The sequence below is a fragment of the Danaus plexippus genome, chromosome Z (assembly GCF_018135715.1).
Source record: "Danaus plexippus chromosome Z, MEX_DaPlex, whole genome shotgun sequence".
NCBI classification, from domain to species: Eukaryota; Metazoa; Arthropoda; class Insecta; order Lepidoptera; family Nymphalidae; genus Danaus; species Danaus plexippus.
This window is the reverse complement of record NC_083559.1, coordinates 12,630,125-12,654,329: the sequence shown is the minus strand read 5'-3', so window position 1 is coordinate 12,654,329 and position 24,205 is coordinate 12,630,125. Positions and strand designations below refer to the sequence as shown.

General features: G+C 32.5%; 3 protein-coding genes across 5 annotated transcripts in view; 2 read left to right on the top strand and 1 right to left on the bottom strand.

The window, feature by feature from the left end:
* The window catches only part of LOC116777276 (rabankyrin-5), a 40,791-nt gene that overhangs the window by 12,598 nt on the left and 3,988 nt on the right, over positions 1 to 24,205 (top strand). For both annotated transcript variants that reach the window (XM_032670732.2, XM_061526066.1), the window contains 12 exons: positions 10,510 to 10,736; positions 11,629 to 11,772; positions 12,582 to 12,951; positions 13,046 to 13,230; positions 13,474 to 13,661; positions 13,940 to 14,093; positions 14,264 to 14,426; positions 18,172 to 18,248; positions 21,329 to 21,497; positions 21,901 to 22,137; positions 22,439 to 22,656; positions 23,146 to 23,345. In XM_032670732.2, the coding sequence (XP_032526623.2) occupies positions 10,510 to 10,736; positions 11,629 to 11,772; positions 12,582 to 12,951; positions 13,046 to 13,230; positions 13,474 to 13,661; positions 13,940 to 14,093; positions 14,264 to 14,426; positions 18,172 to 18,248; positions 21,329 to 21,497; positions 21,901 to 22,137; positions 22,439 to 22,656; positions 23,146 to 23,345 (2,332 nt within the window). The remainder of the gene's footprint in view (positions 1 to 10,509; positions 10,737 to 11,628; positions 11,773 to 12,581; positions 12,952 to 13,045; positions 13,231 to 13,473; positions 13,662 to 13,939; positions 14,094 to 14,263; positions 14,427 to 18,171; positions 18,249 to 21,328; positions 21,498 to 21,900; positions 22,138 to 22,438; positions 22,657 to 23,145; positions 23,346 to 24,205) is intronic.
* LOC116777279 (uncharacterized) lies at positions 306 to 12,124 on the bottom strand. 2 transcript variants are annotated; one of them, XM_061526071.1, is made up of 5 exons: positions 12,103 to 12,124; positions 5,815 to 5,980; positions 2,382 to 2,552; positions 1,759 to 1,918; positions 306 to 1,109 (listed from the first exon to the last, which is right to left on the bottom strand). In XM_061526071.1, the coding sequence occupies exons 2-5, from the start codon at positions 5,864 to 5,866 to the stop codon at positions 986 to 988; spliced, it is 507 nt and encodes a 168-aa protein (XP_061382055.1). In that variant the 5' UTR covers positions 5,867 to 5,980; positions 12,103 to 12,124; the 3' UTR covers positions 306 to 985. The 2 variants fall into 2 exon arrangements, with proteins under 2 accessions (XP_061382055.1, XP_032526627.1); XM_032670736.2 differs by lacking the exon at positions 12,103 to 12,124 and adding an exon at positions 9,052 to 9,212.
* On the top strand, positions 3,027 to 5,383 carry LOC133319906 (uncharacterized). Its single transcript, XM_061526070.1, has 2 exons — positions 3,027 to 4,222; positions 4,292 to 5,383. The coding sequence occupies exons 1-2, from the start codon at positions 3,042 to 3,044 to the stop codon at positions 5,070 to 5,072; spliced, it is 1,962 nt and encodes a 653-aa protein (XP_061382054.1). The 5' UTR covers positions 3,027 to 3,041; the 3' UTR covers positions 5,073 to 5,383.

Sequence of the window (24,205 nt, the reverse complement as noted above, 5' to 3'; positions counted from 1 at the left end):
TACACGCAAATTCATATACTTGACAGCAATTTTTCATAGATAAATGTGCGGTCTCTAAAATCTTTGAAGTCGTTATGCTACTTAACTAATAAAGTTGACTGGACTTTTACAAAATACCATAGAGAAACGCATTTATTTTAAGTTCAATGCACGCATATAAAAAAAGAAGAAAACATTAATAGTACATAATTAATTATATTTATGCTTAATCCTACTTGGTTGGTAGTCTACAGCGAATTATTCAATGTCTTATAACATAAAGTTTTCATCCAAAGAAACAGTTAACAATAAATAAACAGCATACATAATACATCAGTAACATTTATTTACAATCATAAAAAAGCGTGTACCTTAAACGATCGTGTACAAGTGTAGATATAATAAATTATACAATTCAAATCATTGACTTTGTTTACTTATATTAGAAATTTGATAAGCTATACGGTAACAAAAATATCACATAGACACTTAAAATATGGCTAACGATTTTTTTTTTCATTTTACTGGTTATTTTTTTTATTATCAATACTAAATTTTTATTGGAGAAACAGTACAATAGTGGTAAAAAGTAGGATACTGTAGTCAAGAAATTATTCTTCTTAAAATAACAGAGAAAACGTCTGCTTTCTGATGGAAAAATTTTATGTTATAGTTATTCTTGTATAAAAAGAATTATATAATGATGTATACACGTTTATTAATATTGAAAATAACTCCAAACGATACCAATCCAGTTACAATACACACTTTGTTACTAGATTGTATTTTAATATATAAAAAAAAATATGTGATTTATTTTAATAGATGAAGCAACAGTTTTTATTTGTGAAATATATTACACACTTTAAAATACACACAGGTATACTATTTGACTAAAGTTTTCTCCATACTGATTACTCATGTACGTTTAACATCTTCAGCTCACATTCATAGACGTTTGATATCTATAGTCCTCATATTTTTATATGCCACACGTCACTGTTCACTATCTGAGACTGTTTATGAATTTCATCAAATTGAACACCATTATGACGCCCATAATGTCCGTGTAGCCTTCTTGGCTGGTATTCGGTGATGTGTTGCACAGATTCTCTCTGCAGTAGCAGAAACTGCGAAAGAAGGTCTTATTTAATATTTTGGAATTAGCTTTTCGAAAAAATTACAAATATCAGTAAACATTAAAAAATAAAACGAGCACGTTATAGTCCTTAATACGGATGGAAGTATGAAATAACGCAAGTTTGTCACTCTTTAGTGTTATTTGTGATTCAGTTTTAAAGCGTGTGTTACCTAAAACAGATTTCATTTTCGGTATTTTCTTTAAACAATACTACATATTAGATTTCAAATGTATATAATATTAAGTGAGATGTTCTCATAATCATATTTGAATGATGATCAAATTACAAAAGCATAATCTAAAAAGTATCTATTACGTATACAAGTTCGATTAGAAAACTTTTTACGTATGATAAATAATAATTCTTGTTTTACAATCGATCGACCTTGATTAAACTTATTGCCGTGTGAAGGTTACTTTAAAGCAACATTGACGAGGCTATAGTTTTTATATTTTTTTCATGTTACATAAGTCCTTTGATAGGTCGTATTACATTTGAATATATCGAAATTTATGATTGCGTTTCTTTGAATATATTAAATTTAAAAATATTATTTCCCATTTAAACAAATTTCCCATTTTTCTAGCGACTTCTTGCTATCTCTAGATTTCTACAGTAAAAATTTTTTATATTATACCTCGTGGGAGTTGTTCTCTCTCCTTTGTCATTGTCAATATCTGTGCATCCCTCGTTGTAAGGTTCCAGAACCTCGGTCTTTGGGAACCACCTGCCGTTCTCGATGTCGTGATATGCGTGCTTTTGAGGTGCACAATCACGCAGGACTGCTGATATTCGAACTGAAAAAATAGTTTAGTTATCGCTATTAAATTTTTGTAATGATTAGGTGTTTTTGGGAAGAGCAGAAATTTGAGATACCTATAGTTTTTGTAATCGTCTTCTATTAACAACTTGAAAATTGGTAAAATGGAAAACAAAATGTGACTCAATACGAAACTGATTAAATATTATGGAGTACGGTAACATATTAATGATTGAAGATGTTTGTTGCCATGTCAACGATAATCTTAAAAAATAAAAAAAAGTGTAATTATTACAAAATTATGTTACTAATATTATTAATGTGAGAGTATCTGTATGTGTTTGCTTATGTGAGGCATTCATTCATTTTCTGAAATAATAGATATTCTACTTATCATCCCAAATATCTTTTCAAAGTGATAAAGCTCTATAGTAAATTTAGGAGTTTCTTGTCTTATGTGTTCATATATTATGAGGACGCTGCTTTATTTCTAATATTACCTCCATTTTGAATGTCCAGATAGAATTCCTGCTTCATACACATTGTAGAAAAGGGACATTCCACGACAAATGTATCTGAATGGTCAAAGTGACTGCACAACCGTTTGGTCGTGTTATAGTATTGACCAGGTGGAGGGTTGATTAGACATTGGTAGCACTGCAGCGATGACACTGTAAATATACGTAACGATATGTTTATGTAACGCTTTTGATGTTGACAGAAGCCACTGTATGTCATCAAAAAAATATTTGCATTCTATCATTTGGTAGCAGCCTTAAAGTTCTCTAAATTGGATATATAAAAAAAAAATATGTTTGATTTGTCCATCTACTACTTTAAATATCTATAATTAATAGGATAATACAACATCTATAAAAAATTCCTTGACATTTAAAAAATGAATTGAACGCCAATGACAACGTTCATTGTTTGTCCATAGTGAGTCATACATTTCATACGCCCACACTAATTTGTATTGCGCATTCGTTTGTATTTGAACGCTCTCAGAGAATTCTCTCTAATGATCTTTGAATTGAATAAATCTGTGTTACAATTAAAAATACGTTAATTCTATGTCATTAAGTCCATATTTTATATTTGATGTTCAAAATTCGAAACCTAAATTATCAAATTGTTATTTCATTTAAATCCTTACGGCCATGACATCATTAATAATCACAATGATGCCTAGTAAAATGTATATTATACTGCTATGTTTTTTAAAATTTGAAACGCATGCCATATCTGTTGATTATTATGTTGGTGATGATTCAAAGAATGAAAAACCACAGGATATAACGTACAACAAGTCTGATTTAAGACGAACAATGATGGGTGCTTCTAATAAAACCGTCGATATAACTGACTGTTCTACAGATTGTGATGATGACGTTGACGACAAGGTTATAATTTCTTTTCAATTAGACAAAAAGCCACGAAAAAAACCACCAACAAGTACTTCAATACCAACTTTGAATTTCGCACCAGACTATGTTACTCGTGATCCTTCTGTAAACACCCAAGCGCCAGACCCAAAAATTATTCTAAAGTTGGATTTATTAACTCATGACGATTACGCTGACCAAAAAGTAAATGAACCTCATATTTTGCGTTACGAAGATAATCCTGATAAATGGGTTCATAATAAGAGTAAAATAAAAGATAGTTACAAAACAGATGCCTTATCTTATGGAATATTTTATAATCTAGAACCAGCAGCCGACAAAGATCTTCTGCACGGAAAAAATAAAAGGAATTTTACCAATATATGGTATGTTCCTCAAGATCTGCCATGCTGGGAATTACCCCTCGTTTATGGTGAATTAGGAGAAAGAAAAGATAAATCTAAGGTGTTTCTAACATACAACGGAGAACTTAAAAATGTATTCGATCCTTGGGTTGAGGCGCGACCAAAGTTCAAAGTAACGGATGCACCGATCTCGCATTTCGTAAATAAATGGTGCGGAGTTCAGCCATGTTTTGGTGACCATACACTTTGTCTGTTCCCAAATCAAGATATATCACATGTTTGCGATAATGGATATACAGTAAAAACGCCAAATATTCTGGATCAAAGTAACATTATCAATACCATAAATACCATGCGTAATCGTATTGCCAACGGATTAAGTATAACATATGCACATCTTCCTACCGCTGCTAACATGAAACAAATAATATATGATTATGATCTTCAAAAGATTTCTCAAGCATGGCTACGACAATGCTTGCCGGGAACCGCCCCGTGTTCAGCCCTTGATGGAAACTCAGTTACGCAACTTGAATGTACCAAATACTCAAAATTCTGCTGTTTGAAATACTTCAAAACGGCCCAAAAATGGTTTGAATCACATTTGTTTCAATTAATTAGTGTAACTTTAAATAATCAAAAATATTTATCTTTTAACAGCACACCGCTTCATGAATGTTTTATTGATCCTGTCATTGGCTGTCTCCACGTTTGGTTCTCCAGTGCCGGAGAGAATTTAACTCCAGTAGATGTCAGTTGTGGTCATACAACAGTATTAAATTTTAACACTGTTCAATTGCTTTGGGCTAAAACTGCGAAACTAGGGTGTGCCTATGGCATAAGATCTAATGGCGATGTCAGAATTGTTTGTAATTTTTCTCCAGGCGCTCCGTTTATAATAGAAACACAACTATACTGTGGTATTATAGAGCATAATGATTTACCCCAATTCCGAAGTAATGAAAACGTAACAGATTTAAATTTTTTGTCGAAACTGGGAATCAAATGGAACCGTATTATCAAAATTCCAAAAACATTTTTTCCGGATACAAAAAAATTGGACAGCAGTAACCAAATAACTAAAAAACACCAACCAACCTGGGGGGTGGACAGTTTGACCAAAATATATGAGGAGGGCTGGGTGCGGAAGCACCTCGGTAGGAAACAAAACGGAACGCAAAGTTTGATCGCTCGTTTGGTATCTAAGTTTATGTTCATTGATAATAGCGAATCAAAATGTGATACTGGCGAATCTATGTACGAAGCAGGCGAACCAGGATCCATGTGTACAGAAACAGGAGCTACTTACAACAGTCTCTGCTATGACTTCAAGGATCCTACACCTGGTTATAGACTGATCGCTGTGGCAGCTCCCATCACCCTTTTCTCGTTGATATTATATGATTTATTTAGCGGTGTTGTCAGACAAACAAATTATTGAACTATAGTTTAAATGCTCCAAGTGAATTAATACGAAACCAAAGTTAGAGAAATATAGAGAAAAAAATAAGATTTTTACCGTATAATACTTTTTATGTATGTTATTTGATGTAACTCTGAGGTGGTAATAATAAATCGTGCGCGCTGACGCCAGTATTTTGTACAATAAATAAATATATAACAACCAGATCCAAGCAACAATGAGTCATAGCATGCCACATGCCTCGAAGTTGAATATTATATTATAATTCAAAGAGATTTGAAATTATAATTTAAAAATAGATTACACTTCATATGACTGATGATTCATAAATTATAAAAAAAAGCACTGAATTTTAATAGTTTTGTTTTATTTCATTTCAAAATAAACATGTTCTTGTAACATAACATCCTCTTGGTATGTAACATGTTGCATATTCAAAATTGATTGTCTAATAACTTACATTAAGTAAAAGGATTTCAATTACGAGTAGGTATGTATAATGAAGCGGGAAACATAATATTGTTATATTTTACGCACGATCGTTTACGGTCGAATAATTAATTGGTGTTATAATGAAGACTAAACAAACCTAATTTGCAAATTTATCATGGCTGTGACTTTTCTAAACCGATTTTGATCTTTATTACTTAGACATAAGTAAGTTTTCTACAAGTTTGGATCTCGGACGAAAGGTTTCTTTGCTTTTCATGAACTTTGAATATTCTTAATGTAATAATAATAATAATTAAGTATATTATACCTGTTGATATAAACGATGTGATAGTTGCTACGGCCAACAGATATTGCTCCATAGCTGCTGGTGATTTTATGTTCGGCCCAATTTATCTTTGCGTAATAGTTTACCATTGAATCAACTGCTTTCCTTGTCCATTGACTAGTATTTTGGAGATCTCATTTACAGTAGACTGTGAATAAAGTATACATTATAGTTAATTTGGTTCTTATGGGAATTCATTATATATATATATATATATATATATATATATATATATATATATATTCGAGTACTATATCTGAAGTGACGCTTGTTAAATAGTCTTTTTAAACACAAAAAACGCACATTACGATTTCTTATTTCTTTTTACTATAAAGTAAATGTTAAATTTCTTAATAACTTTTATGCATTCATTTTAAATACATCAATATTAAATTTTATGATTCTTTGAGTACTTTATCGTCCATTAACTTCCTCGTAAACCTAGCTTCCATATTTAAAAAAATCCAGTTTCTCAGATCGTCCCGTGCAAACGACGAAAAGTTTAAGTTTTATTTCTTAAGTTTAGTTAATATTTTAATATCTGTTAATAAATATATATATATATATATATATATATATATATATATATATATATATTTAAGTATACATATGTATATTTGCAGTGTTTATATAAAAAAAATAATAAACCTATGCTAAAATTATTTATGGCCAGCGTTAACATAACAAATATGAATACAAATACAATTTTAACACAAATAGTTAACGTTGAGCCAGTTTTCAAGGTTTCGACACGGTTGCGACACCGTACGCGGCCACTAGGCTGCTTTTTACCTCTATAAGACTTCAAACGGACATAAAATTTACTACTTACTTATACTTATTATAGTCAGGGATATATAACCACATACTAACATAATGGTGGTAAAGTCTGTAATTTTTAATTATTTAGCTATTCCAATAGTACAGACGTTTCATGAAAGGTGTATGTATTTATTTTTATATCTATAATCTTCAATGTTTTTGACTCTCAGGCTCTATATCAATAATTTGCCACACATCATATTTAAACAAATGATTCCTATAACGTATTTCAGTACTGTTAATTCCTATACGATGTTATACTGCAATACAAAACCTGGCTTCAATTAGAGGTTTCAAAATTGTGGATTAACTGAGGTCGGAGGCGTACAGAACGGGTTTAAATAAATAACATTGTAAAACTGAAACCATGTATGTATATCGGTGTACATCTTGTTTTGCTTAGGAATAATATTATAAAAATTTTCAAATCCCTCAAATCGTTTTTATGTCCACTGCCTTAAGGCCATTCATATGTCGCCTTCTATTCCTCTTGGTCTAGAAGTTGCAACAAAGATTCTTACTCACGACAATTGAAATACCATCAACTTTCTTATGTGTTTGACGGTTACTAATACGCTACGATATCTAAAGGCACAATCGAAACTAAAACGTCTTTTTTTCTTTGTTATAAGGTCTTAACGTCGGGACGTTTGACAAATTAACAGAAAGTAGGCTAAAACGATTACGAAATCTCTCCAAGACAAAGATCTAAAATTTTGCGCAAGTTCTTTATTTGCTTTTGAATTATTTTCATGTTGTTGTTTTACGTTTACTTGTAATTATAATTAATTAACGTGGAAACATATATTGTTATGTTCAAAGAAATTATATTTTAGAAAGCTTTTAGCAAAATTTACATCTTGATGGTAAATTAAACAGAACACACAAATAATAAAATTGACTTAGTCTTTTTAGACGTAGGATGGTTTAAATAAATAAATTTTAACATCACAAAACTAATTGTTATTTACACGCTCAGATTAACTTAAAGCGTAGATTACAATTACTCCTAGATAGCGGATCACTTTATGTATAATAAATACTTATTAGAATAATTATTATAGTAGAATTATCTTCACATAAATAATGGGTGTACGTCGAGTATAAATTTTAAATCATTAACCATTTTCATTCTCGCACACTTAGTCATAAAACAATTAGAGCAGCATTGAAATACAATATACGTGTGTAGATTACATATAACGAATCATTAACGCTTGCGAAGGCTTTGGTAAAATCATATCGAAGTAAAACGAATTTACGTAGCAATTTTGTTATTCATATTTTTTTAATATATCAAACATATTTTTACTCAAATTATTCTTATTTGAATGAAATAATAAATTGTTACAAAAGGTCGTTGTGAACACGAGTTTGTTGTTGACCCTCGGGGATTTCAGTTCGCAAAACATTTAACTAATTGTATTGCGGAATTTATAAAAAAATTATGTAGTTTACTGCGACTTTGTTTGCTTCCCTTAAATCGTGATTAAGTCACATGCTCGGCAGTAAACACTAACCTTAACCTAGGCAAGCTAGAGACGTATTCAAAGAACATGATGTCATTTTATAGTTACAAAAACGCTTGTGCTAATATGAATTTAAAGAAATTCTAACAGAACCTTATATAATAATGTGAAACGGCAAGTATTTCGATAGTTATAAATTAACTAATATGTACATCATAAGCTCGGCATTTGTGGCTCGGTTTATGAGGGACATGATCTATGTACTAATAGTCGTTAATGTTGACTAGAGAGGAAGGTGAGATATTCTCTAGTTTATTATCTGTTTCGAAATATCTAGACTTTTTCGTTAAAATCTCAATAAAAAAATCTTATTTATGTATATTTGTTAGGTTTTGTACATGTAAAAAAATAAATTATTAAATGATTTTTAAGAAATTAACACAAAATAAACACAGAATCATATGTAAATATCGAGTTGCATTTAGCCGCGCTAGCGAGACGAATAGTTTTAATTAAATATAAACAAATTAAATAAAAGCGTTCAATATATATAACTCATGAAGATGGAGGGTAATTTCATTAAGATATTTTTATACATGACTGCTTAACAGTTTTTCTTATACGTTTATATTATTACGAACATATTCTTATCGTATTTAATATCAACACATCACCCACACACATATAATCATATAAATGACGTCATAATAATCATAATAATTTGTGATCGCGACAAACACCGACAGTTAAATAATTTAAATTATAATATATTTTGTATTATAACATACCACTATCTATCGTAACTCCACTTATAAATGAAACTCCGCTATTTCCGAACAATTCAAATAAAAATACATATATTACACACAGGCAAATACGATTACAGTAAAATAAAAAAATATATAAATTGTCAACAACGAATCCTTACCGTGAATTTTGGAAGTCTCTTAAAACATTTTAACATGTGTTTTTATCGATGTGATTCTAACGTTGTACGAGACAGGCGCGAGGCACGTCCAATAGCAAAGACATTACTGAATGCTGGCCAAGATTGCAACCCGCTGTCTAAGCGTCATTATACGTAACGCCGGTGTACTTGACCGTACCAAGAACAAATTACTCGAACGTTGCGCGAATTATACAAATACATCTAACTAAAATTCGTCCGAGACCCCAAAAATGGAAAACGAACCAGTGTGTGGGACAAACCAGTTATTTTTTTAATAAAAACAGGTTGTGTATCCTTCTGTATTGATAACTTTTTATATGACCTTCGGAAATGAAAGTATAACAACCTTTGTTGGATACCTTGATATAGTGAAATGCGAGCCTCACAGCGGTTTTTTTCTGAGACTAAGAGACATATCTCCTCCGCTGATGGCCTTTGATAAAAATCTTGACTGTATTTAAGATAGTTAGGTTGTTCAATAAAACTAATGACTAGACGTAAGTGGAAGCGTATTAAGATAATAACAGGAAGATATCGTTTCTAGTAACGATGCATACAGTGGAAATACAGATTTTATACTTTACAATTTAATAAATTATACCTCTTACAGTAGTATTTTATAATCGGTTACCTGCTTCAATATCGTAATGCAGAAAAATGTTTTATTACAATATCACAGACTTATGTTGATATCGCTGTAATATTTTAATTTATATGCGAATGAGTATAAACATCCAGTTAGATGATAATTTCGATTTCTATTATAAATTTTATAATAATTTAATAAAAATAATACAGAATAATTGTCACATGACAAGTCCTGTGGGTCAATTCAAAAAGCGTTGAACTTTGTTAACATGAACACAACCCTCTCATAACAAGCGAGCAACGATTTGTCAATTGACTAGCATCCTAATAAAAATAGTGATCTATTAACAATTATGATTATTTCACATACAAATATATGTATATATATATAAAGCATAAAATTGTCACATATTGTTGTGTAATCGTGAAAGTATTCGTTTGTAATTCATGACGAAGATCGTACGTGGTAGTCGCGTCCATAGCGAGGCCGCTTCTGAAGCCATTGATACAGCTGTTGATGCATTGTTAACTAATTGCGTACTTCTGGTGAATACGCATCTGTAATAACTAATGATGAACTGTTCCACTTCCGTTACCTCATTGTTTCCGTCATGATTAAGTAACCGCCGGGCTACCGTGAAGTGTACGTTTCTAGCTACCAGCAAAAAACTAAGATAATTTATATACAATAATTTTAATCGTTCATGTATAGGCTTGGGTTATGAGACAGATTACGTGACATTATGTAGATCCTTTATTGTGTACACAATTATGTGTGCAAATTAAGCGCGACGCTTAACATATTTTATATAAGCGGAAGTTTAAAAATGTTTTATTTTTATGTTACAGTTAACAGACATTGTGAACGCGATGTCCTCTCGTGGTGAGCTGCCATTGGAATTGGCACTTCGTGGCCGTAGTTCTTCAATAGCCACAACTCTGCTACAACATTGTGCGGACGCTGATGCCCGCGGCCCTCGTGGCAGGACGCTCTTACACAGAGCAGTTGACGCCAGAGACTCATTCTCCGCCAAGTTTCTAATTGATAATGGAGCTGATCCCAGTCTGACTACTAAGTAAGTTATATATAACAGGTGGATACTTAGCTTATGCTTAGCTCAAAATAAAAGAAGTACAAGAACACAGAACAACTGGTGTCAGAGGTGTTATAAATACTTAAATAATAATATTATTGCAGAGAATTGATTTCAATGTAACTACTACATTAAATAACGAGCCTCTGTAGAAGTTGTGTCAATAATGAAACTGATCTTTGTGGACCTTCTTAATAAGATCTCATGACTCATAGGACCTCTGTGATAAGTCATCGTATCGATAATAATTCACTCTGACTGATATTAGATGCACGTACAAATTAAGTTAGTGCAGTTCGATTAACTGGATATACACACACACACACACACACACACATATACATATATATATTATTGGCGCCAGAGACATCGTGCTTACATGAGAGCGATTCTCATTTGATTACGAAGTGACTACTACATAGCCTATTATTTTATTTTCATGGCTCGAATATCTGTAAAACAAGATTACAAAGGTTGTACAACTTCAGGAGAAGTCCTGTCCCTGTCCCCCTTACGGACTTGATACCTTATGTATTTATTAGGTTTCATCAAGCTGAAAATCCGAATTCACTAATTAGTATACGGAAAGATTATCCTATTTAGTTTCCTGTTTGTTTGAATACAAATTTTTGATAATTCACCTCATTTTAAATGTACATAATAATATTATTTCGACTCGATATAACTTGTTAATATAACGCACAATAAGTTTAGAGGTTACGGAGTTTGTTTTGCATAATTATAGTTAAGGAAATGGTAACTAATTTGAATTTTTATGTATTTTATTGACGTAATCGAAGAAAAAAAAAATTGAATATTAAATTTAGCCTTGTAAGTTTGCATTTAATTTATAATTTATTCTTATAATTTATAGGGAGGAAGGTGATACTGTGTTGCATCTCATAGCGTCACTCACAAACAGCTCGTGCGATCAAGAGACAATGGATCAAATGATTGAAATAGCGGGAATCGCTGTACAGAAGGGAGCTGATATTAACAGACAAAACAGAAAGGGATAGTAAGTATTGGAGCATTCCTCAGACACAAACTTAAAAACATTCTAACTAATCCATATAAAAAAACACTCACTTATAATATTTTTGTCAATAATAAAAAGATCGTGAGATTCTGTATAATATAAACTAAATAAGCTCACGCAGCGTTTTGTTGAATGCCAATGCATTAGTTGCGTAACGTCCCCAACATGTCAAACAGCACATATAACACGTCCGCTTATATGTTGTGCATCGACTTGTGCTGTGCATTTTAAGGTGTCGCATATTGTTATATATTCAGTCACTAGATACAGTTCTAATTGAATTCATTAGCAACAAATAACAATACTTACTATTACATATTATCGTTTATATAAAATCCTCAGTGGATTTGGTAGTGGCGATTTGAAACGAAACAGTCTAGCTATCATGAACGTGTATAGACGCACACAGACTTGGTAGCATAAAAAATAAACACAGACCAAAATAACATTATCATAATACACTTTAATTAATTTAAAATGTTATTCGTGTGGAGTTTCACGCTCACGACTAACACGCGATTATAACTGAATAAAGTCTCATTACGTCGACTTATATAAACATGACTGATAAGAATGAAATATAATTTCTTTAAACTTAAATAGCGAAACGAATGCACTTTGTACAATATTAAGGACGAACTATTCATTAAATATATATATAAGCTAATTTTTACTAAATACTAAAACTGTCCTTTATTATGACAAGTCTGTGTAGTCTTTACGTTTCTAAAAACTATATAACGATATTTATATATATGTATTTACATGTGTGTGTGTTGTTTATTCAGCACGCCTCTCCACCAAGCGGTGATCGCGAGAAACCAAAGGATATTCGATCTGCTATTGCAGCAGCCTAATTTGGATACTAATTTGCGTACAATATCCGACGAGCACCCGCCGTTGTATTACGCGTTAGTTGATGACAGGCGAGCGTCTATATCATCGAGCGAGACCTTAGTAATGAACGGATCCAACCCGTTCGATACACCCGTCACGAATAAGGACGCGTTCACAGAGGATCCGATCGAGGGGAAGTCTGATCAAGTCGTCGAGAGATTCTTTGCAGCTAAGCTCCTCGAGAAAGGATGTCAGCCGAATCCATTGTATTCAAACAACGGTGATAGTCTCTTACATATTCTGGCTCAGGGATGGTTCGAGGTAAGCTCTGTTGAATATATATGTATATATAAATATACTAATTACAAAATTGAGATGTTCAATATTAACAACAAAAAATTGTTAACTTATATAGGAATCAGCTGTGTTTCTCACATCTCATCTGAACGGCGATTTGAACCACAGCAACGAGGCGGGTTTCACGGCTCTACACTCAGCGTGCTCCAACGGTCTAACAAGACTGACATCCGCCTTACTGGAACACGGAGCCAGGCCAAATTTACAGACGGCGTACGGTGAAAACGACGACACGGTGTACAGGTCTAGAAAGAAACATACTTCTAACAGAGATATACATTGCATGAGCATGAGACTGTATCTTCGTTACATATATATATTCATATGTAGGTATTTAAAGCTATTTTGATGGCCAGGTTGCAAGTTCCTGATCGAATCATATAAATTTAAAAGAAATTTTCTTAAATTTTATAACAAGTAATGTCTGATTAAGAATGATATCGTATTGCGTATATTTTTTTTAATAAGTCGTTATATGTATTCCAGACAAGCTCCACTCCACCTGGCCGTGTTGAATAATCACGAGGGATGTGTACTAGCAATAATAGAACATAAGAAGCTAGTAGAGAGGGGGGAACTACCTGCCACTGACAGGTCCAACGTGAGTCTGATACCCAACCTAAACCTGAAGAACTCTGAAGGGGACACCGCCGTCAGCCTGGCACTGTCTGAAGGTAATGGTTTCCATTAAAAATACTCACGTGAAGCTTACACATATACATTATAACCGAGGAATAAATTAAATGATGAAGAATTTTAAAAAATCAAGTAACTTTTTCGTCATATATTTGTCTATATTTTTATATTGTATCTTCAAAATATTTTAATCGTCTATCCTGTAACATATACATGTGTCTTGTAAACCAAGAGAGCGTTGTATTCGCTTCACATAAATCCAAGTCGTTTGTTTTGCTAGTATCAAATATGATGAAGTCATTGGAACCATCAACAGGTCATAAACCTCTGGTGGCACCGCTGATAGAGGGCGGAGCGGATCCTAACATTCGTAACGGAAAAGGTTTTACGTTACTCCATCAGGCCATAGTCGAGGAAGATTCCAGGACCTCCATCTACTTGTTGGACCACGGAGCCGATATGAATGCTTTGTAAGTTTAACATCCATATAAAATCCTTGATTCCGCTTCATACATACCTTCATACTGCTTAAGTAAACGTTCATTTATTCCTCTGATGCCATTACATTTCACTTAATTCAGTTTTTTCGTATGAGTATGTATAAAATGTTAGTCTGAGCTCTAAAATTTATTCTTCACAGAACCGATGCTGGCGAGACTCCCCTCCAGCTAGCGATCCACTGTCGTCTCGGTCTGGTGGTGGAGGCGTTGTGTGTTCGCGGCGTGGACATGAGTCGTCTGGACGCCCACGGTGTACCGCCGCTGTGGGCAGCCCTCGACTCCGGACAGGAGGAAGTGGCCAGTGTTAGTTACATTTTTTTTTAATTATTAAAAAAAAAGTATTCAATTTGACTCTGGGCTTTGAGTATGACTCGCTGGATAGTGCTGGTCTATGGTATTGATGTCTCCTATATTTTTTTGTGCTGGCAATATATTTAATATAACAGATAAGAAAAATAATTTTTACCTTAATTTTAAAAGATTTTGGCATTGGCGAAAGAAATTAAATTTTTAATTTTATTGAACTATACGCTTAGATTTTCGTTGCGAAGAATTTTTTTCTTTATTACACATTTTAAGTAAATATGCTCAAGATGATAATTGAAGCGACGCTATAATCGATTGAATTTCTAATAGTAAGGCGATCAATTTAATAATGCAATTTATGTAACATATGCGGAATGTTAGATGTTTATGTATTTTCGTTAATTTAGTTGTAATCTTACTATTTATTAACAAGATAGTATAATGTTCAAGGTTATTGATTCAGGGCGACCACAAACTTATGTCTTATATATTGTATCTGAAATATCATGCGATTTAATTATTGTTCAATTATTTTAAATGTGAATTGCGAAGGTATGAATTTTATAGTTTTAAAAATATTTATAATTTAGTATCAAATTTACCATTGTTAATCATTTAGTAAAAAATATGCGGCAAGTTCCATCGAAATCGGTTCAGTAATTTGAATTGCTTGCGATTGAATTAATCTGTTGGTTTTAAAGATGCGAATGTTTTATGATGTGAGTTATATTTTGTTATGATAGTATAATAAAGTATTGTACGTACATGTATATGCTAAGAGTTTTATGAATATTGGATTAAGAGTGACGTCTCCGTGTTAAAGTGCAAATTTCATGAATATCGGTTCAGTCATTTTAATTTCACGTATTAGGATTCATTAAACACACAATGAATTTGCGAATGCTTAATGTTAATTACGTGTAATAATTGCAACGGATATTTTATGTATGAAAGTATAGATTTTTCATACTACTTGCGAAATTTATTTATGTAGGAATGATGTTTAAAAAATATAAGCGAGTTGATATTTAATTATGAAAGCGAATGTTGTAACTTGCTTGTTCTAATTTGATAACTTTGTGATTTTTTTGGCCAATTTTATCATGTTTTTTAGCTTCGCCTGTAAGCTTTATTTGTTTAATTTTCAATGGTGCGAGCATTCGGAATCAAGTTTCATCGAAACCGGTTCAGTAGTTTGAAACCACTCCAATGGCAGCAGCTATCACAAAAGTCTTGACGGCCAGAAATTTTACGTTTTGGTTTGAATAAAATAAAAAATGATAATTCCTATAACTGGCATTAGCTGTTATTAGAATGGTTACAGGATACATTTAGTTCCTCGGAAATTCACTTATCGATCTTAAATATTCTGTTATAATGAGATCTATGACATATTTTTTTATCGTTTATATTTCGCAGCGCTCGCTAGTGAATGTGTTTTTTTTTTTCATCTTTGGCTTGAACCAGTATTGTTTTAGAGAGCGATATAAAATCTCATTAAAATCGAATCCTTACTTTTAAAACTTGAGTAAAGATGTATATATCTTTTATAATGTACTGGTACTAGTACGTTACTAATTCAACGTTCGATCTTTGAAAACATATCGCAAGCTGTCTTATTAGTTTGCATAGAATATAAATGCGATTTTTTTTTATTTTATGTAGTTAATCTCACATTACAAAAAAAACCATTGTATTTTGAACGCGAACCTTTATGGAGGTTAGTTATATTATGTTATCAATTAAATATATGTTTGTGTTTGCACTGATATAGCTAGACTGGTTAAGATAATCAAGTTTTATCAAAATCGGTTCAGCATTGTTACTTTTAAGCGATCCAATAACGCTAAGCATATTAATGCGAATTATTTATTTACTATTTAAAAATAATTTGTTTACTATTTAAAAATATATTTCATAGGTCGTCATTCTTTTTAGATATTTTGCGTTTTTGTATGCGTACATTTTATATACAAAAAATCATTAAAATCGTTCGGAAATTTTATTTGCAATCATTTTGATGAATCAAACATTTATAAAAATGCGAGTATACCTTTTTTAATATTATTGATAGATACGTGTTGTATCTGAAATTGCAAGCAAAATTTTATTGTAGTATTTTTGCGAAAGTGAATGTTCAAAATTGGTGTTATCAAAATATATATTATTAATTGGGAAACGTTCAAATAAAATAACTTATCTTTCAAGTTACAAATTAACATTTAAGAACCCTATCATATTCATCGAACTTCAAATAAGGGATTGTTTTTATGTTCGCGGAGTGGGGATATAGAGAAAAATAAAACATTTTCAACTGATAAAAAAATATATCGTAGGTATTTGTCTTCAAAAAACGCTGGAAATGCATCCTTGACTTTATCATTGGTGGTAAATTTCTTAACCCACCGTTCTGTTTTCATTTTCGGAAATAGATTGTTATCACTTGCGGCCAGGTGTGGACTGTAGATCAACAGCGAACGCGGCTCTTGCAGAAGCAGCACACCTATTGTCAATTTTTCCCGTCTCTTCTCATTACTGGCTTCTTTTGATTGCTATAATATTGAAACCTAGTACTCCTCGGTTATAACAACACTTATACTTTTATAATTGATTAATTAAGGAAAAGTCCTTCAGTGTCCAAAAAAACGGTTGTCTGACTGTGACACCTTAAACTTCTTATCTTCTGTGCCCTTTTATGCCACTTCAAAGAGTCTTTTTTCGACTCGGGTTCATAATGATGAACCCATATTTCGTGTCCACTAACTATTCGATTCAATATAACATCCTTGCCTTTGATGCAGACGTACAAATATGCACGTAAACACTACGCGCTGTTTTTTTGCGTGGAATGAATTCTCGGAAGGCCTGTTGCGCTGACCTTAGTCATGACACGATGATCATGTTGGATTTTAAAAATGATTACATCGAATACTCCACCCATTTTGGCGAGTTTTTTCTTCATAGAACATTATTAACTACAATTTTCTTAAATTTACATTTTCTGGCATGTCACCTAGATGCTTACACCTGGCTTCGGGTCATAATCAAGTCATTACCTTGTTTAAAAATACTATGCTACTTGAACACCATGGTTTTTAGTGACAAGAGTCCCCGTAAACCGATGACATCTCATTCAGTATGGTCGGAAGTGATTTTCCGTCTTTGATGAGGAACTTTACAACGATATGATATTCCATATTACACTTTCCACTACCGATCATGTCGCTTGGTTGACGTTATCATCAAAAATGATTATCTTAACAAAGAAACCTTGTATTTAAACTCATAATTAATGACTGATCACGTTACGATCGTAAAGTGCTTAATCAACCTCTTCCAAGACACTCAGTCCGCGAAGTTAAAAACGCTCCGTCGTATATCTGTTTTGATGTGCACCAAATTTTATACTAGGTATGTTTCATAAATAACCTGCCGCTATATTTGCATTCTGCTCTTTAAATAAAACGATTTCCTTCTATGAATATCGAATAAAATATACAAAAATTAGAAAATAATGATCCAATTTTGAAAAAATGTTATATCTTTATCATAAATTATATTCGACAATGCCAAAGAATATGTTAAGGATTCTTACAAATAATGCTGAGCTTTATTCTATATGAGCTTATATAAGCTCGGTTTATACTTACATCTGAAGTGATTACTACCTAGCGTTTAGCGTTAAAAAGATATTAAAAAAAAATATATAGCAATAGATAATAATAAATATAAATATTAATAGATTCTAGTTCGAAACGGCGCGGATGCTGATTGCTGGGGACCTGGACCTGATGGATGTCTACAAACTTTGTTACACAAGTAAGAATAATATCACAATAAAATATTCTTTAAATTCCAAATAAGTTTACTCATCGTTCACTAACAGGAATATATGTAATACAATCTGTGTTTTATGCCTTTATAAGTGACTATATAGGTTGTTAATTTTTTACGCTAAGACATGTTGTATATAGAGTTTTAATTACCATACATTTTTAGCGATTTATCAAAGTACACCGTTAAGATAACGATGATTTTTAATTATTAATAAAAGTTTGATACAACATTTCATTTAATGAAAGCTTCTCATGTCAGCCTTAATTCTGCCAGTTGTTCCCACCTACACGTCACCTGATCGCTGTCGCTTGCTTGTTGCTTAAGGTGACGTCGGATACTGTTCTCCGAAACATACCCAATTAGTATGTTGTATTAGACTGTGGTTGGATGATTTGGACTGTAACATCAAGAAATTCAATCGGTTTTGAACAAATCTTTCCATATTTTACACTGATTAGTGGTAGGAGGCGTTGTCCTGTTATAATATAACCTCTTCAATACTTGTATCGCTAAACAAGTGCGTTGTTGACTCTAAGAGTCCTACCAAGAAATTGGTGTGTATCTGACTTTTAACTCTCTCCTTAAATAATTTTTCCCAATCCACCGTCAGCCATGCAACTCTATATCATATCATACTATGGATCTTTCATCGTGTTCACTTCTGTTTATCGCTACCATCGAAAGAAACATCGATATTTTAAATACGGAACTGTCCGCTTTGCTGACAAAACTTATACGACTACTGCAATCTCTAGCAACGCACTAAAGCAAAAAAGTACTAAGTACAAAGCTATATCGTTTTAAAGTATTTTAAACTTGTGTCATAATAATATCGGGTGCGGCTAAATCATTGGCACGTGCCTGTATTTGTGTGTAAGTAACAACAAAGACCTAATAAATAACAGCGACTATCTCCTCCCAAAATGGTGTACGAATTATAATTTTTCCTGAACAGAAAAACGTGATAAGAAAAAAATATTTGTGACACATAGGATGACTTCTGATATCTCGTATAATAGTTATTATTATTTATACCTGAACTATTCCTTGCTATGGAGTTTTCATTCACCGCCAGCTACAATTTTCTTTGTTAAAACCATCGACTTCTCCTATACCACTTCCTTCCTCTAACTTCCTTTTTTCCACAACCGCTGATAAAAATATTACATTTACTCGTTATTGTAAATACGTTGTGAAATTTTTACATGTTATTGTATGATTTGAAACTGTTTGAGTAAAAAATTAAAGTGGCGTGACTACTCCATTACAACATTTTTATTATAAATCATTTCTCACATTAGAATGATAAAAAAATATGCCCAATAGTCGAGATTTTACATTTAGGATTTTCATAAAATAAAGAAATTCATAAACCCTGTGGGACATCGTTAAATTTGGATAAAACGTCTTATATCAACCGAGTTTTGCTGACTCCGAGACCCTATCACTACCCCGTGGAAACCAAACCTATAATCAATATTATAAAATATTATGACATTGAATAAAATCTTAATATCTTAATAAATTGAGAGTAGTTGTTATTACTTAGTTCATCTTCAAAATTATGTTTGAAATGAACAGAAAAAGAAAACAAATAAGTATTTATTTAAAAATAATAATTTACTAATACAAATCATTGTTCTGTTTGTTCTCTTCGAAAATATCTTTGTGCATTATCTTCAGAGCCAGTGCGAGATGTACGTATTAAATATTATTATAATTATACGGATTCACTTAATTTCGGCTCGATTTCGCCTTTAACGCCTTGGCAATTAGATGTAAACGTTTAGAATATGTTATAATGACTTTATATGATATAGTCGTAATGTTAGTTCCCTCCTGGGCTTTGTGAGTAGTGGGACGGACGAGGTAAACACTGATCAGTATAACTCAGTCTTTGATGTTTAATTGACAAAGGTTGTAGAGCCTAGCTGTGGTAAAGTTACTTACTACAGCTAGAACATGGGCTGGTTTGACCGGGGATGTACCACCCTCCTTCGTCGTTTCGTCTAATGAGTGAGAGAGACGGTTAATCTTTTCCCACCCTTTCCCACACAATCAATTTCGGCGATGCATCTGCAACATTTCTAAATGCTGCAGATGTCCATGGCTACGGTAACTATCCTCCATCAGGTAGATCGACTGCTCATTGGACTCTTCGCACTTAAAAAAAAACCAAATATAATATGTTATTCACAATCTACACATTTTATTCTCTGACGTAAAAGCGATAAAACGGAACTAAACACTTGATAGAAAAAAAAAAAATAATAAAATCAGTTGGTATATTTTAGAGGTGTGAATTATATTAAATATTAATGTTTGAAATACTTTTTTATTTTTTTTTTTATATTCCCAATAATTTATATTTAATATTTGTAAAATACAAGACAGTTTATTTATATATTTTTAATTCCTTATATCCTTAAATACAAAATTGTTTTATTCATTTACCTGTTTACTGAGTTCTGCACCCAATGACTGATTGCTTTCTTTTGGTGGAATGCATATAACGCCCAACATGAAATGGCCTTTCCAAACTATGTATTAAAAGAATTTTAATAAGTAATACAGTATGTTATTCAGGAAATTTATTTTGAATACGTGCTTTACATATTTCATATTTATATTTAAACTATTTTCTACTTTTGTTTTAAATAGCAAAATAGGAACGCAGTTGTATTCTAAATTCAAATATAGCAGAAAAAAAAATTTCACATCTCCACTAAAGTTAATAATAGTGTAAATATACCCAGGTTATTATTTTCTGTGTTTATTTTCGTTTAGCAAGCAAAATATATTTCAATAATTTACCAATGGCAACGATTAAAACAGATTGTTACTTATCCGGAGAATTAATTGAAATTAAATATCTCGTGTTTGTCAAAACACTTACAAATCTAGTGCGAAGAATATGGATTTGATTCTTAGGAACTTTTAGAATGTCAAAATTCAACTGAACATAAACAAAAAAAACAGATCTTTTTTATAGTTAAAAATACTTTACATATATTGTCTAAATTAGTATAAGTCTTGTAAATATAAAATTCTTTATTAACCAGGGCAATAGACGAGAACAAGGAGTCCTTAGCGACATTCCTGATTCGGTCGGGTTGTGACGTGGAGAGTTCTCGCCGGCCTGGTGCTGGTGGAGAAGGCGGAGACCTCGCCGCTGACAAGCAGGCCCCGTTACATCTCTGCTGCACCTGGGGCCTCACAGATGTTATACAAGTACCATAAATTCATTTCTAGTATATTAGCAGCATATATCAGTCAGCGGACGCAAAAAAAATGTTGTAAATAATCACAGTGCTGCCATAGAATGTAATATGTACGCAAAGCAATATTTATCATGATTGCTATAAAGATAATGAATATGAATAAAAAAAAAATGTTACGTACTTTTCGTTTCCCATACAACAACATAATCTCTGAAATAAAATTTTATATATACTTTTTACCTTTTACTCATAAATTTTCTTTTAATGAGATTTTTATTAAGAACAGACTATATTATCTGTGGCAGAGATAACCTTTGACAAATAAAAAAATCTAAGACACCGTTTAAATATAATCTGTTGATTATAGTATCAGATGAATGAACAGAAGAGTAAAATAATAATTTCTACTTCAGACATTGTTGGAACACGGTGCAAATATTAATTCCAAAGACGCTGAAGGCAAGACTCCGCTTCACATCGCTATAGAGAATCAACACGCGGCTATCATATCGCTGTTGCTATCTCAGCCAGGGATTGACTTATCTGTAAGGGATAATAAAGGGGTGACACCCTTCGCAGCCGCCCTCACCGCCAGAAACAATAAGGCGGCGCAAGCCATCCTAGAGAAGAATCCTTCGGCTGCTGAACAGGTACAACATATTAAAATACTCATACTATTGATTGTTTTATTTAGTCTCTGTACCTACTATCAGTTGAATATTTGACGAATTCCGTCATACTTTGCGTTTTATTCATTCAAATACAGTTACAAGAACAGTCGATTGATTTGATTTGTGGCTATGGTATCCATAGTAAGAATTAAGCTTAAATTGACATGTGCTATATAAATAATCACTGATTATTCATGTCAATGAGTTGACCAAACAATGTGTTTAAATTAAAATTAAATCCACATAATGTTTTTTGACCGCAGTACAATTTTTCCATCAGGTAGACAAAAAAGGTCGTAACTTCCTCCACGTGGCGATCCAGAAATGTGATATGGAGAGCGTAATGTTCCTGTTGTCGGTGGAGGTGGATGTGAACTCTAGGGTTCAGGACTCGACTCTAGCGCCGCCACTTCACCTGGCGGCGGCCGTCGGCAACGAGGTGCTTCTGAGGAGTCTCCTGCTGGCCGGAGCACGCCCTAACGATAGAGACGCTCATAAGTGAGTTATAAGAGATGGGTGAGATACGGTTCGCAAACAAACTAGCTCTTCTCTGAAACTTGGAACGGATTTTTATGATCTCGTTGTTGGGATATCTTTTATATAACAAGTCACCAAACTGAAGTACTATATTTAGGTTATTTTATACAATTCACATGGAAGTCACCGTTATAAAAATTTTCTGAACATTCAATATTCCATAATTTTTTACATTAATATAAATCTAGTTTTATGTTTTTAGAATTACTTACTATTCTTAATATTTTTTTATCAATAAAATATATTTTGCATTCATTTATTTATATTTTTCGTAGACTTGAACATGAATCTTAAAATTATGTGGCATTATTCTATAAAAGAAAACAATATTCAAGTAACGAAACAAGGTCTCGAAGGCTCGCATAGTTCAAAATGATATTCGTTCTATATCCGATAGGTTGTATTATATCTTGGTTATAAAAGCGTTGCTTTCTAATATTTGTAATACAGACGTACAGCTCTCCACGTGGCCGCGGCGTCCGGTCAAGCGGGGATCGTGTCAGCGCTGGCGAGCGGCGGTGCGGAGTGCGGGGCGCCAGACGCCGCCGGGGACAACGCCCTGCATGTGGCCGCGAGGGAGGGACATGCGGCCGCAGCTCGCGCCCTCCTTGCTGACACCGACATAGACGCGGCCGCTACCAACCTCAAAGGTACCATAACATATTGTTTTGCTATGGTTTGAGCTGACACCTCTTTTTATAATACATATTCCCACTAAATTTTAACAGATTTGTTCGATTTTTAAACAATAAAACGCAAGGAATTCCCTATTTAATTTTTATTCCATATTTAAACCGTTCCCGGGTTTTGGAAGTTTTTTTTTGATCTGGAATTGATAATGTTTTGACTCTGTTAAATCACGAAAAACTATTAATAATATTTGGTAAATTTCACCAGACGTTCATGTGTATAACGCTCAATTTTTTTTAATTCTTCCGAGGTTTGGTGTAAACTTTAATTTTATGGGTTCCGTAGACTTATATTTATTGATGTTTGACGCATGATTGCAGTAACATCGCAACATGAAGAATTATGATAAAGGAAAATGAAAGTATGTCTGGTCATAATCTTGTTCAACTAGTTATTGCTAAAAATTTTGATCTTACAAATAAATTATAATTACAAAGTAATCTATATATAACTTGAATCGAGACTCTGTATGTATTTTGCTGATATAGATAGTTGTCGTTAAATGAAGAGAAGAAATATCTGGTATAGAAAACATAAGTTCGTTTTAGACTAGTTTTAGTAACTACATAAGAAACAATGCTTGTTGGAACGCTATTTCGTATAGTATGTTTTTCTTTGTTTGAAGTTTGTTTGTTTGTTGTTTTTTTATATCCTGTGTTATTATGACATCGCATAGATAAAGAAAGCCTAAATAAAAATCCAATGCGTCTGTCAACGTCACTTATCTTCTCTCACGCCTGTAATGCGCGCATCATTTTTTTTTTTTTTTTGTCAATACACAATGATTTTCTAGCACATAATAAATTCACTGTTTAATACA